The 15368-nt window shown below is 40.6% G+C and overlaps 1 protein-coding gene across 5 annotated transcripts in view; it reads left to right on the plus strand.

Annotated features, from left to right (window-relative positions):
• ARL15 (ARF like GTPase 15) overlaps positions 1-15368 on the plus strand; it is a 182177-nt gene that overhangs the window by 25190 nt on the left and 141619 nt on the right. Inside the window, exon 1 of one of the 5 annotated variants that reach the window (XM_081213204.1) lies at positions 10099-10559. The exons of 2 other annotated variants lie outside the window; for them this stretch is intronic. In XM_081213204.1, the coding sequence (XP_081069330.1) occupies positions 10548-10559 (12 nt within the window). In that variant the 5' untranslated portion in view covers positions 10099-10547. Of the gene's footprint in view, positions 1-10098; positions 10560-15368 lie in introns of those variants that run through there. 2 more of the 5 variants (XM_081213202.1, XM_081213207.1) reach the window with 2 other exon arrangements.

The following is a 15368-nucleotide window of genomic DNA, read 5'->3' on the forward strand; positions in this document are numbered from 1 at the left end:
GACAGAGGCCAGTGTTGCCTGTGGCACCCCTGACCATCATTCAAGGCACCCCAGGGTGCCATGGCACACTGCACTTAGCTGTATCTATTAAATTTGTTTTGTATTTTGAGTTACGCACAAGGAGACACATTTTCCTGTAATAAGATTTCAGTATGGTGTAATTAGGCTGTAGAATTGTGACTTTGGGCAATTTATCTTTAAAAGACTGCTGTGGAGAACGAGGCTAGCAATATCTTGCCATTTTTGTGTGAGTTGCTGCAGCTGCTAGTCAATAATATTGCGGCAAGCCTACAGATACAATTTCATTCTTGCAATTCATTCCCAAAAGGGGGGCAGGGTCTGACAAGCACAGAATTAATTTTGCCTAATATGAGAATGGTATTGTGAAATCACAATAGCTTTGCAAAGACAACACTTAGTTGTTGCTGACCTGCCGGTAGGCATGGAAAACTGATTAGCTTTGCCCACAGGCTTTAAAATTCCTAGTAGGTTGCAGTTAGCTTGTGGCCTCCCGTCAGATGTTAGATTCCATCAGCCCCAACCAGCATGACTGATGATCAGGGCTGATAGGTGTTACAGGTCAGCAACATCTGTAGGAACACAGGTTCCCTACCCCTACAGTAGAGGACACAATGTTGCTACTCTTAAGCTAATTCGACAGTCTTCTTAAAATGCGGTGCTTAGAACTGGACACAGTACTTTAGATTTTGCCTGACCAGCACAGAACTGAGGGCAACTGTTACTGCTGATCTGCAATGTATGTTTCTGTTCATGCAGCCTAAGAGTGTGTGAGATTTTTTAAAAGATAGATAAAGTATAAGTAAAACAAATGCATAAAATAAACTTCATTGGGTTGGATCCTGAAAAAGTTAGTCACACCTAGGGCAGATCCATACCATATATTGAAACACATGCTACACACTTCAAAGCACATGACTTCTCCCAAAGAATCCTGGGAACTGTACTTTGTTAAAGGGTGATGTGAATTGTAGCTGCAAGGAGGAAACTTGAGTTCCCAAGACTTTTGGGGGAAAGTCTGGTGCTTTAAACGTATGGTGTATATCTGCCCTTAGTATGCAATCATATTCAGCAATTTTCATTTCTGCAACAAGTATGGAACTTAAACAAGTCATGAGTACAGTTGTACCTCGGAAGTTGACTTCTGAAACGTCCGACTTCCAAAGCGCAGCTTCTGATTGGCTGTAGGAAGTTCCTGCAGCCAGTCGGAAGCTGTGGAAGCCCCGTTGGACATTCGGTTTTCAAAAGAACGTTCAAAAACTGGAACACTCACTTCCGGTTTTCTATTGTTCAGGAGTCGGAATGTTTGACTTCCAAGGCGTTCAGGAGCCAAGGTACTACTGTATCATAGTTTTCATAGATTTTAATGGGAACGAAGTAGGTCTTAGGCTGCATTCCTATGCATGCTTACCTGGAAGATAATCCTATTTCTAAATGACGCATACTTCTCAGTGGATATGTATTGGAGTTCACTAGTCTGGATTGAATCCATTATGTTTTTTGGGTTTTTAAAGATAAATTTAGATTTATATACCACTTTCTTACAACAAAAGATTTCCCCACTCTTTAGTGCTTATGGGTTACCCTTTTCTCTCTCCCTTTCTCAGAATAGCACCTGGGATCCTTCCATTTCACCACTCTAGAATAGCCACACTTTTTCACTCACAGTTTGTAGTGGAAGAGCAGATTGGGGTAGGCCTAATATATGCCATTCCTGAGGCAAGCTTGCTCTCTTGACTCCTAAATTTACCACTGTTTTCTCATTAATTTGCATCAGTCTGATTTTTGATCTGTTCATTCATTCAGAATTGCTCTTGCCCAGTTCCCAATTTATCTACTCTGTGCTAAGTCTCTTTCTCCCCCTGTTTTTCTCTTCTTGAGATCTCTCTTCTGCTTTTAATTACCATGGATCATGCTCTTTTTCACCAATTGTTTAAGTTTCTGTTAATGGTTCTAAGTTTCTCTTTTCTACTTTTTGTTGGTATTCCCCAAGGTTCCATTTAAGTTCACTTCACCCTCTTGGCTTTAATACGTTTCCAACACTGAAAATCTTCCACTCTTAATGTTCTTTGCCTGATCTCATTCCTTCCTTAACTAAAGTGTATTATGCTTTTTCTGGAGAATAAATCAGAAATCTAATTTGTATATGACAGGTAAAAAATGGTTATGGTTAATGACATTTATACCATGATATATATTTATTTAAATTTATTATTGGCCATGGTTAAAATCTTATATGATATATTATTGATTTTATAACTTTTGTTTCAGTTAGTAGGTTGTTCTAGTCCAAATGTGAGTAAATCCAAAGTAAAAATACCTTTTCATAGAAAAAAGGAAAAATACACTAAGATGCTGAGGTTACAGTCCAGCAACTCTAGTGCATGTTTGGAAGTGAGCTTTGCATGCACAAACATGTACCGTAATGCCCTCAGGGGCTTACTGTAATATAGGAAGGAAGACATCACAGGCACACAAATTGAGAACTGCTGCATGCATGCACACATTTTCCATAAAGAGAAAAGAAAATTCCTGAATGAGAGGGGCTCTAGTTGAGCTATTAAACTAAATTAATATCCAGACATGACTCTTCAGAGTATTAAATTAATGAGATAATTTTCTCAATGTAGCCTTTGCTTCTGCTACAGTAGAAAGTAGTAACTTACAAAATATTGTCCCACAATTAAAAGCTCCTGTTACCTTGAGAGTAGAGGAACAAACCATACTTCCTAGTTTGTTGCCTATAATTGAATGCACTGTGCCTCGTTAACACCCATAACTCACCTAGATGCCACAGTTGTCTGCTGTTCTTGTTTTGCCTAGGGCTGTATTCTGCTTGTTGCTTTCAGAACACACCGTGAATTAAAAGACTTTACATAATGCAACAAAAATTTAAAATGTTACAGTAGTCCTTTTATCAACTAGTTTTCAAGGATTCCTTTTGTCCTTCCCCCTGACACTGACACTTAAAGTATGAGAAGCTAGGAGAAATAATTGCCCAAATGATGAGTTCTAGTGAGTGAGGTGTCACAACTGGGATGCCGACAATTTCAACTTGGTATCATGATATAGCGAATGTGTCCCAATCAATGGTACTCCACTAACTGGATGCTCCAGGAATAGTTCCATACCCCCCCCCCGCCCAAATCTGCTCTGGAGGATTGTTGGATCATCTGGGAAAGTGTGGAAGGTGGTACAGAGTACAGCAGAATACAGCAGAGGGAAGTGGGGGATTGCTGAAAATTGCTTCCTCTTCCTTCTCACTAGTGAGTCCAGTAAGCAGACTGAGAGGCTCTGCTGGCTTGGAGTTTTATTTACACATGGAAAGTGCCCTTCATTGACAGAGGGAGAAATATGAATACAACCCATTATCTTTGCCACAGAATTTTGACTAATGGAACAAATGTTGGCTAAAGTACTTTGATTTTACTTAATTGATATCAACTGAAGCAATATAACTCAGATAAGCAGCAATGCAAATGAGAATATTTAGACTGCAAAGTAGTGTTCCTGGAAAGGAACAATATAAAGATAGGCTAAACAATGGAAGGTCTGTAGACTCAGTTCCAGCTGTGTTTTAATTTAGAGTTGCTACTTAGCCTGAGAATGGATGCTGGAATTATTATATTATGTTAGAATGTTGGACTAGTTCAAATCCATCTTCAGCCCTTGTCCTCACTGTGACCGTGACTGTGACCATAAGTATATCTCAGCCTGAGCAACCTTGACAGGATTGTTGTGAAGACAAAATCAGGGTGGGTGCATAAGGCAAAGGGGAGAACAAGGTGTACTATCCAGAGCATTCTTGGGGGAAGGGTAGAATGAACATGTTATTCATAAATAAAATATTGCAGACATTAAATATGGTAATAGCATATTCATACATTTCTGAAGCATCAATGAGGACAGATAGATGAAGGTGGGAAATTGAGGAAATGGTGTTTCTGTTACTAACAGGGGGGAAAGATGCTTGCCACTATCCAGCATGGTTAAACATATTTAAAACCATTGAAATAAATAGGTTTAAATGTGCCTAACATGTATGTGCAACAATTCAAAGTGGGCATGGATTCTGATTTCATTAATGCAATCAGTTGTGAAGAACACATAACCTGTTGGTATATTGCCCATTTTATTAATGTTTCAGCAGTGATTTAGATTGCAAATCACAATGTCCTGGAAAAATATTTATATCACCTCATTCTGCCGTGTGTGTATTGTGCATACATGCCATATTTTGGACAAGGAATGAAGATTCAGCTTAAGATATAACTGAAAGTCATTCCACATTGACCTAGTTTCTTCTTTTTTAAACCCTGATTATGTGAATTGGCCATTAGGGAGGTGTCCTAAGGAACATCTACTGCAAATGAAATCTCCTTACAACACAGACATTATGAATATATCATATGCATCCAGTGTCATAGATGAGAGAAAGTTGAACAACTTGACTAGCAGCATTCTTAGCTTGACATACAGTTGCTTAATCTGTTTTCTTTTTTCACAATATGTCGAAAATGTGTATAGGAGGCAAGCTTGATGTATAAATAAATACTTTCAAATACTTTCATCAAGTGATTTGAATTTATACACTTTGTTAGGCATTTAACTACTGGAAGCAGATTTTTTTGTCTCAGTGTTGTTGTCTCAGAATTGCTCTCAGAGAAAACCCAGATGCCTAGATCAGGTTCAGTGGCCTGACTCCAAAGAACATTCTACAAATATTGTGTTGGCGTCCATCCACCAGGGGTGAAGTGAAACCACTGGATAATCACAGCACCTGTTGTGACTGAAAAATCTAGTAACTCATAACTGCTGTCTCCTGAATTGTTTTTGTTGCATTAGCAGCACCAAAGTGAGCTTTCTGGGATGCAAGCCTGGGTAGTATGTACAGAGGTCCTGGGCTGCCCAGATGACAAGACCTCAATGATGTGGCACCAGCTAGGCTACAGGAGTTGACAGAAGGAGGTGTACAAGACAATATTCAACCATCTTAGGACTTCACTCCAGATTTTACTGGTACTCACCATGAAGTTCTTACAGTAAGTGCCACACTTTTTAACCAAAAAAGAGAGAGGTGCTGGGACTGTGTACTCTTGAGTACCCCCTGAAAAAAGCACTAGGTTTATTCCTTAGCCTTTTCCTTTCCTGAAGATGTCCTACAAGACAGCAGGTATAGATTTTTCCTCTGTGTTTACTCCCAAAGCCTTTGTCACAAATGAGTATAGCCGCAAGGTAGTGAGGTTTAGGAACAGAGTTTCTTTTTCCTAGTGTAGAAAAAAGGAACTGATTTATATTTCTGGAGTATCAAATTGAAAGAAATTATCCATTTATAGTACATATTTCATTCTCTAGTATCTTATCAGAAACGAAAGTGGGTGAAAATGATGTATTATGAATATTACAGACTCTTAAGCAATAAAAAGCTATTTGAGCACTTGCTGGAATTCCACTCTAACACTTAGGAAAGGTATAAAAGTGGGAGATGAGGTTTGCTGACTCAGTCAGCATAACAACCAACAACACCTTTACAAGTATTTGAGTCCTGCATTTCTAATGTTTCTTCATAATATTGTTGCATGCCATCCCAATCTCCATGAGGACCACAGCTGTATCTGCATTTCCAATTTCTCAGTTGAAATGGTAAACTTAAGGGTCACCAATCAAATGACCTGCTAATGATAAAGCCTGAACCAACAATTTAGAAATTCAAGGGACTAAAACTTTTCCCCAGTTTGTTGAGCAATAACAGAGTTTGATTAATTTGACTAGTGTGCAGACTGACTGCCCCTGGTAACTACAGCAAACAATGCAGTAATAATAGCAACTTGCACTTACTCTTTCTTAAAACACTGGAGTTTATTTTGTATGAGCTGTTCTTCAATGCTAGAATTAATCATTATTCACTTGCTATGGCTGAGTATAAAATCTGAGCCTCTCATATATTTTGGCCTCTATTTATTGAACCCTGTTTTGTTTTTTACATTTCCTGCTGTTATTCTGTTATTAAAGCCAAACAATCACTCCAGGAAATGTGGACAGGGAGGAGGGTAGTTTGAAATGAAAATGCTTTCCAGCTTCCTTTTTTCCACTTTTCTGTTCCTTCCGCCATACCCTCCCTCAGATAAAAGGGGGGTGTACAAAGCCAGGAAAGTTATGTGGAGATCCTTGTGTGGATGGGATCTGTTTGACTTAGTCTGAGGCAGCATCACCAGAGCTTATCTCCCAAACATGTATTTTAAGGCTAATGCTCAGCCCTGGAACATGATAATGATGTGAGGCATGTATAAAATACTAATAGGTACCCCAAACTTGCCCCACACCTGAGATTAAAGAGTTTCTAAAGCAGTTAAGTGATTTTAGTGCCAATTTTGGCTCTAGTACCTTTCAGAAACTGAGCACTAATTCTGAGGAGAAAAGGAGAGGTTAAGGCAGAAGGCCTTCTTGGTAGTGGCACCCTCCCTGTGGAACGTCCTCCCTTCAGATGTCAAGAAGTTAAAAGAATTGCACAACTTTTAGAAGACATCTGAAGGCAGCCCTGTATTGGGAGGTTTTTAATGCTTGATGTTTTTATGATATTTTTAGATATGCTGTAAAGCTGTCCAGAGCGGCTGGGGAAACCCAGCCACATGAGCGGAATACAATGGTACCTCAGTTTACGAACTTAATCCGTTCTGGAAGTCCGTTCTTAAACCAAATCCATTCTTAAAATGAGGCACGCTTTCCCTAATGAGGCCTCCCACTGCCGGTGCCCTTCCACCGTTCAGCTTCTGTTTGTAGACTGAGGTAAAGTTCACAAACCAGAGCACTAATTCCGGTTTTGCGGAGTTCGTAAACCGAATAGTTCGTTAACAGGACTGTTCATAAAGTGAGATACCACTGTATAAATAATAATGTTGTTGTTATCTTCCTGTATTTGCCCTTGTACCATTACATATTCCATTTTATGGAAATTATTCCTTTACTATTCTTGCCTGTTAGAACACATTGAAACACACATGTAAAGCTTTCTTTAATACTTTGCTGCTCTCAAGTATCCTAACTAACTGCTGTGGCAAGCCTGTCCAAGTTACTTCTGTAAACAACAGCTGTGGTTCAAGTGCAGTCCTATGTCTTCTTGGTAGCCACACCACACCTAATATTGTGGGACTGTCTGAAGAAGGGCCTCAGCTGAAGTTCTTAGCATATGGGCAGGCACATCTGAAGACAGTCAGTCCTCAAATTATACTGCATAATTTTACACTTCTGATAATTTTTTGTGTCTTTGTGCATACACAGATTTGTAGTTGATGCATGCCTTGGATGTATAAGGTTCCAGGTGTATTCTCTGGCACCTTTAGTTAAGGAGCCTGGCCAGCAGGACTGGGAAAGATCCCCACTGGAAACCCTGGAAAATGAACAATACTTGATTTTATGGACAAGTTAACAATATAAGGCAGTCTCATCTATATGAAGGGAGCCCTTCCCTGCACTTTTACAGGCCAAGTGCCCATTTTAAAAAGGCAATAATGTAGAATTGCTTAACTCTGGGTGTGTGTTTTAAACAATTATGTACTTTTTGTGCTGCTATTCATGTACATTGCTGCTTTAAAAACATTGCACACTGAATAGCACTTAAAAAAACCAACAACCCACCACCACCACCAAGCATAATACAGTACTGACTATGCAGCAAAGGGCCAATCATGTATTCTTCCACATACCACTAAATGCAGTGTTAAAATACTCAAATTAGCAGCTGCAAATTAAGAACCTACAGAACTTGAGGCAAGCAATTAACGTCTGTGCCTATCTAATTGCTGCTGATCTTAGCAAGAGAAACCCTACTTATGCATTATGTAATTGATGGTGGAAAGTATTGTCTTCAGCCTACCTAGCAAGACTTCACTGAGAAGATGATTAAGCAGGCAGAGGGTTGCCTGTTGTGACCTTGGGGCTTCTTCAGTGCCACCAGCCCTGGGCTTCTGCAAGGAGTGCTCCCCACATGAATTGTAATCCATAGCCCAGCCTTCATTTTTCAGAGACTATCTAGTGTTTGTAGAACTTGTGACATGAGGCAAAATGCAGGTACTATGCAATAAATAAGAATGCAATTTTTCTTAAGGCTTTTTTTTTTTTGCAAGAAACTTTTGGAGTTTAGGAAAAGCAGACCTCACCAATTAGACCAGGGGTAGGCAACCTAAGGCCCGTGGGCCGGATGCGACCCAGTCACTTTCTCAATCCGGCCCACGGACGGTCCAGGAATCAGTGTGTTTTTACATGAGTAGAATGTGTCCTTTTATTTAAAATGCATCTCTGGGTTATCTGTGTTTCATAGGAATTTGTTCATCCCCCCCCCCCAAAAAAAATAGTCCAGCCCACCACATGGTCTGAGGGACGGTGGACCAGCCCACGGCTGAAAAAGATTGCTGACCCCTGAATTAGACCAATGAGAAGGCAAGAGTGAAACATCCAATGTGTTTTGTTTTTAAGCCTTTTCTGCTGGTCTTCCCTGGTGGAGAAGTAGAGAACAGGGTTACAATATCAACACCAGTTGCTGGGAATTGCAGATGGGCAGAGTGTTGTTGCACTCAGGTTCACCTGGTTGGCCACTGTGAGAACAAGATGTTGGACTAAATGGGCTATTGGCTTGATCCAGCAGGGCTCTTACGTTCTTATGCTACTCAATGGAAAACAACTCAGATATTCAGGATTTTACTGTAGCTGTGATTGGGAAGTAGTTTCAAAAACGAAAGGAAGCAGCAATGAGAGGTCATGAGCTTTCTTACTCCAGATCTTACTCACATTTAGGGAGAATAGGTAAGGTTCCATTCCCAGAGAGAGCAAGACTTTATACAAAATGTATTGGTGTAAAAAAGTTACAAGACAGACAGTTTGGATCTGCTGCAGGGATCTGCTGCCACAAGCAGGGGATTGATGACGAATGAGTGATGAGTGCTTTTGATAGGTAATGTAATTTTGGGGAGGACTCCAACAGCAGCGCAGCAGGAGATTTGAGGTGCAGCTTTCAGTTTTCTTGTATATAATCCAACTGCCTTGCTTCCAATTCATCACTGGGTCCTGGTCTTGCAGCAGCTCTGGTTCCTGCCCCACCTCAAGCTGTTAAATCCCTGCGCATCTTGTGGTGGGGTGGAGAGAAGTGACAAGAAGTCAGTCTATATCACCCTCCAATGTAGTCTCTTTCAAAACAGACAAAGAAAAAAAGGGGAGAAAGTACGGCTTATGATGCCGGTTAACTAGCGGAGGAAGAGGATGCAGAATGTAAAACGGGTTTCCCACTTGCTATTCGCTCTCCTGGTCCTCCATGCAGTGCACTGCCTAAGTGTGTGTGTGTGATTAAAAAAACCTCAGAAGTAAGCTCTTCTCAGTTTTTACTGATACCATACAGCCGTATCCCATGCACGTTCATTTCAGTGGAGCGTAATTTGGAGTAAACATTCATAGGACTGTCCTCCCTCCCTCCTGTAGTCTACCATGCCTTCCTCTTCGACCAGCTTACCTCACAGCATCTTCCATCCCTTTCTAAGTCCCTCTCCCATGCCCCTCTTCCTGTTCTAAACCACTCGTGGTATTGCAAAGTCTGTGCCAGGGATCAGGAACCTGTGGACCTCGAGATGCTGCTGAACTACAATTCCCATCAACCCTGACCACTTGCCATGTTGGCTGGGACTGATGACATCTGGGTCACAGGTTCCCCATTCCTGGTCTGTACCGGCCCAGCTTTGAAACCTGCATCCTCCCCGACCCCCTTTCCTCGCCACTCCTATTGCATTGCAGCCCTCCCATTCATTCCTCCCCTCTGCCCTCCTGCCGCTTTTCTCGTGCCTTCCTCCCGTCAACTCCCCTGTGCGTCCCTTTGACGCACAGCTTGCCCCCTTCGACCGCCTCCCTCCCTCCCACATCCCGATCTTCCCCCTTCAAGTTCCCCCGCTCCTCCTATCTGCCTTGAGTTCCCCCACGCCCCAACCAAGTAGGGAGGCTGGGAAAGCATGTGTGTCCCTTTAAGAGCCTCCTTTCTTCGCCTCACGTGTATGATCAGCTGACAGTGACGCTACAGGGGGAAACTCTCCCTGTTCCTGAAACATCGGGCGCTGCAGCGGGTTGCACGGGCGCCTGGTTGGGCTGGGCTCGTGTTTTGCTTCTCAGTTGTCTGCTGGGTCTGGCTGCAAAAGCAGCGCTGCTAGCGTTGCTGAGTGCTTGCTCGCTGAGGCTGAGCGAAGAGGGAAGCGTGCCGGGTTCTCGCGGGCAGAGACGGTGCAGGGCGAGCAGCGGTACATTGGCAGCCTCGGAGATCCAGTTACTGAGACCGCTGACCGAGATCTCCCTGATTTCCGCCCTCCGGGAAGCTTCCTCACAGCGACGGCAACTCCATACCGTAGTCCCTGAGATTTTTCCTTCCTTAGGAGCCGCTGAGACGACAGCCACTTCTTATCATTCTCCAGACGTTTTCACCCACCTTGAGACTGCTTGATAAGAAGCAGGCTACTCTGTGACCTATTAACGCCTAATCCCAGTTGTTACCCTAGTTCATGGATTATCTGGTAGGTACTTGACTTAAACTGAATGAAATCGCCCTTCCCAATACATTTCTAGTTTGTTTCCAATTCTGCACGTTCCTATGTCTTTATCTCTGTATGCTTTTTTTTTTTTTGTAAATAATGGTTCATGGTGACAGCACATGATAAAAGGTCTCTTGGATTTAACAGAGAATTGTTTGTGCTTTTTGAATAAGTGAAATTTAGTTGTTCTGTGAAGGTCCTTTTAGCATCAGTTTCACAAACAAACCTGAGTTTCTCTCTCTATCTCTATTGTTGACAGGGTAGGGTGATGGGAAGAGGCTTTCCCTATTGTGTCTTGTGAGCTCTCGATTAGGAAATTGCATTCCTCACCCTCCAGGTGTTTTTTTTTTAATCAGACTTAAAACTATTAAAGGCCAGTGAGCAAGAGTGGTTTTCCTAAAGAGGACTATAGTCCCACTGATTTGGTTATTAGACTTCTAAACGCCTGACCTCTGTCACTAATTTTCCTCCTAAATGTATAAACAGAGGGAACGCTTGAATGCATCAAACTGGAACTGGGCATTTGTAGTTCTTTACCAGACTAGTTTGGTATTCAGCAGTAACACTTAGCAGTCTTTAATGACTGTTGCCCTTATTTGTACAAAAAGAGATTTTATCTCGGGTGTTTGCTCCAAGGTTGAATGACTTTTCAGGTTCATGAAAACACTGGCAACTACAAATCCGAATTGCGGTTACATATGAAATAAGAACTTTACAGTAACGTGTTTGCTTGGATGATTTTTCAAATCTAAAGTAAAACAAAACAAAGTTTAGCTAACTGGTAGTAAACAAACACACATGGTTTGGTTTGCTTGTGTGTTGATGTACTTTCTGTTGCTGGATTTATGACTCGAGTATAAATAAGCAGTGATGTTTTCCTGTGCTTTTCAAACAACTCACTTCTTTGCATTTCAGAATATATCTTGCCACTTAATGGTTAACACTCGCTTGCAAGTAATTAAAGTAAATTATAAGCTATTTAGTCATAAAGTGTTAGTGTTCTGATATGCTGCTCCATGGAAGAGGTGTGAATTGCTATGTCTCCTTGGTTTCAGATTCTTATAAAGTGGTTGAGAAGTAAAGGAATATATGAAGAGATGCCAACTTATGTGACCAACATTTGTGCAGACTGCACCTGTGAAACTTACATTATAGTTTCTTGAAATTTCACTGCTTGAGTTCTCAAATTGTCAAATCCTCATAGGAAAGGCCTGTGTGAATAAATTGGCCCATAAAATCTATGTGTAAGATTGGTTTAATTATCCTAACAGGAGTTAGAATTTTTTTACTTTTTGATATTTTGAGGTGGAATGTGCTTCTGTTTGTGAGACCAAAAATATTTTTTTGGGTGGGTGGGGGGCCTGCTTTTAAATAAGAGTTACCTTAAAAGGCTAACAAATATAGTATGGTGTAAGCTTTTGTGGGCAACAGCCCATATCACCAGATGTATGAAGTGTTATGCTGAGTTACAGGTATATAGTAACATATTTGAGAGGAGGGGCAGAATTGTAATTGTGAGCTCAGAAGGAAATGAGATGTAGAAAGTCCAGATACAGCGATAATTATGTAATTAACAAAACTGTAGCTGGTGAATAATATCCTGGTATTTGTATACCAATGAACACATAATAAAAGTACGCAATTAACGCTAATAAAAATACAACTACTTTGTCCCAATTCAATTCACAGGAGATGGAATCCACCCAAGAGTTTGCAAAGAACTTAAATGTGAAATTGATCTTCTCACAAAAATATGTAACTTGTCTCATATATCAGCCTCCATACCTGAGGATCAGAAAACAGCCAATGCAACACCAATTTTTTGAAAGGGAACCGGGGAGGATCCTGGAAATTACAGGCCAGTTAACATCTGTCCCATTAAAACTGGTGGAAAGTATTTATAAAGATAAAATAACCAAGCATATAGAAGAGTAAGCCTTATTGAAGCAGAGCCAGCATTGCTTTAGCAAGGGAAAATCCTATATCACGAATCTATTCAAGTTCTTTGACAGTGTCAAGAAGCATTTAGATAGAGGTTGACATAGTGTATTTTCAAAAAGCTTTCATCTTGTTCATAAACAATCTAGAGTTAGAAGTGAGCAGTGAAATTGTTCAGAGTAGTTAAAACAAAAGATCACTAAGATTTCCAAAAGGACCTCTCCAAACTGAGTAGTGAAGGACTAGGAATGAGACCAGGGGTCCTTCACTGCCAGTTTAGACCCCGGCATAAGTGGATATGTGAAATTAATGGCCCCCCTCCCACATGCATCACTTTACACTTGTTTACATTGAACTGCATTTGCCATTCAGGACAGGTAGAAGAAAGTACTTCTTCATACAACACATAGTTAAACTATGGTGCTTGTTCCTACAGAAGCCAGTGATGATCCCCAACCTAGATAGCTTTAAAACATGGAGGAGAGGGTTGTGGAAGGCAACTAGCCATGAGCTGTTAGCAGTAATGATTCTGAATAGCAGTTGCTGAAAATCACATGAAGGGAGTGCCGTTTTGCTCAAATCTTCCTTGTATGTTTCCCACGGGCATCTGGTTGATCACTGTGAGAACAGGATGCTGCGCTAGATGTGCTATCAGCCTGATCCAGGATCCTCCTCTTATGTACTTGTTGTAATTTGGCACTTTCATGATCTCCTTGAAGTTTTTTGTTATGATGTTCTGTATTGTTACTAATCTACAACACATACTGGGCAATGGCACTAACCTCTTGCAGGGCTTGCTTCCAAAGAGCTCACCAACCTAAAACAGTTATTCAGCAGTAATGGCAGTTGACAAAACAGAAATACAAACAAAGAAATTAGTCTCTAGTTATTGGCCAACATGTTTGCCAACTGTGGCAACACTATTACGGGACATAACAATGTCATTTACAACATTAGGGATTCATTCACCTGCTCGTCTTGCAATATGAGGTATGCCACCCTCTGCCAGCAATGCTCTTCTTGGCAAACAAACCAGTCTTTGTACAAAGGAATAAACAGACAGAAATCTGTCATCAGAAATGACAATGTTAAGAAACCAGGGTGGGGTGGGGGTGGGGGAGACTTCGGCATATGGAATACTCTGTAACTGACCTTAGAAGTACCAATCTTTGAACAAAGAAACTTCAAAGAGAAACTGGAATGTGAAAAAGCTCATTCACAGTTCACCAGGAGTTTCAGTTCTATCAATTTTGGACTGAGCTTGTCAAAGGTGTGTGTTTTTTAAAAATTAATGCTACATGTTTTGATTGGCTTACCAGTCATTGATCACCAATGACTGTTTTGTGAATGATCACAAAATTATCACTTTCAGTACTATCCCACATTTCATTTACCATATTTTTTGCTCTATAAGATGCACCAGACCACAAGACGCACCTAGTTTTTGGAGGAGGAAGACAAGAAAAAAAATATTCTGAATCTCAGAAGCCAGAACAGCAAGAGGGATCGCTGTGCAGTGAAAGCATCAATCCCTCTTGCTGTTCTGGCTTCTGGGATAGCTGCGCAGCCTGCATTCGCTCCATAAGACGCACACACATTTCCCCTTACTTTTTAGGAGGGAAAAAGTGAGTCTTATAGAGCAAAAAATACGGTACCTCTAACCTCTTTCTTTCTTTCTTTCTTTCTTTCTTTCTTTCTTTCTTTCTTTCTTTCACACACACACACACACACACACACACACACACACACTAAGACACACCAACCTCACCTGTAACTTAGGATCTTAGTTCATGAAGTGAACTGTAGTCTGTGAAAGCTTATGTCATAATAAATTGGTTTGTGTTTAAGGTTCGGCAAGACTCTCTATTGCTTAAAATGGGAGCAGTATTTGACCGAAATAGATTTCTATAGCTTTTTGGTTAGCCTACCTTACTGCATCTCCCTGAAATGAAAACAAAAACGAACAGTTTACTGCTGAAAAAGAATAAAATGGTGAGGTCTGAGAAAGTTTGCACATTATAGTTATGTGTAAAGGATTCATTTGTCTCCAAAACATTTGTGTTCAGTCTTTATGCTGGGAAAGAAGATGTTTAACGAGATGGTATGTTTGTTTTTAAGAGCTTAGTTAATGGACCACTAGTAATGAACTTGAATGTTCCAAGAGCAAGCATGCTGCAGCTCCCTGGAAACCTGGAGATTTCTCAAGTGATTTTCTGGAAACTTGTATCTAGATAAATCTGTCTCTCATGTGTTTTTGAAGGAAACATTGAAATGCATGATTTTTCCAGAACTCTGTTGAACACTTAGTATGTTTAATTGATTTTGAAATAGGCTCATGTATGTGGGAAATTTACAAAATGCTCTTAGCTGAGCTCAGACTGACCTATTTCTCAGCTTCTTGCTCTTCCCTTCTGCTGTCTTACTGCATGCAGCCTCGCTGTTTGCTAATGGTGTGCGTTGTGAAAATATGACATGCTTGCTTTTCTTTCTTTTAAAATGTTTTCAGCACCTGCTCTTGCTGTTCTTAAAATGTACCTGTATCAGTTCTTTTTCTGCAGTAACTCACCCAAAGGATGGTACCCTATTATATTTATGATACCTTTTATGAAATGTGAGACTAGAATTTCAAATCCCTACTTTTTGACATGTCTAGTTATTATGGATTGGTAGTCTGCTTGATTTGCTATGTATGAAAGGAAAGACAGAAGAATAGAGTTTGGAACTTTAATATGATTTCTTTTCCTACTTCTTGCCAAAAAACAAACAAAAACCCAACCTCTTAAACAAAACTAAAATCAGAACAATAATCATAACGTGTGCATGTACATATTTTTCTTAATGATACAGCTTTGC

Source organism: Podarcis bocagei (genome assembly GCF_964188305.1).
Source record: "Podarcis bocagei genome assembly, chromosome: 11".
In the NCBI taxonomy this organism is placed as follows: domain Eukaryota; kingdom Metazoa; phylum Chordata; class Lepidosauria; order Squamata; family Lacertidae; genus Podarcis; species Podarcis bocagei.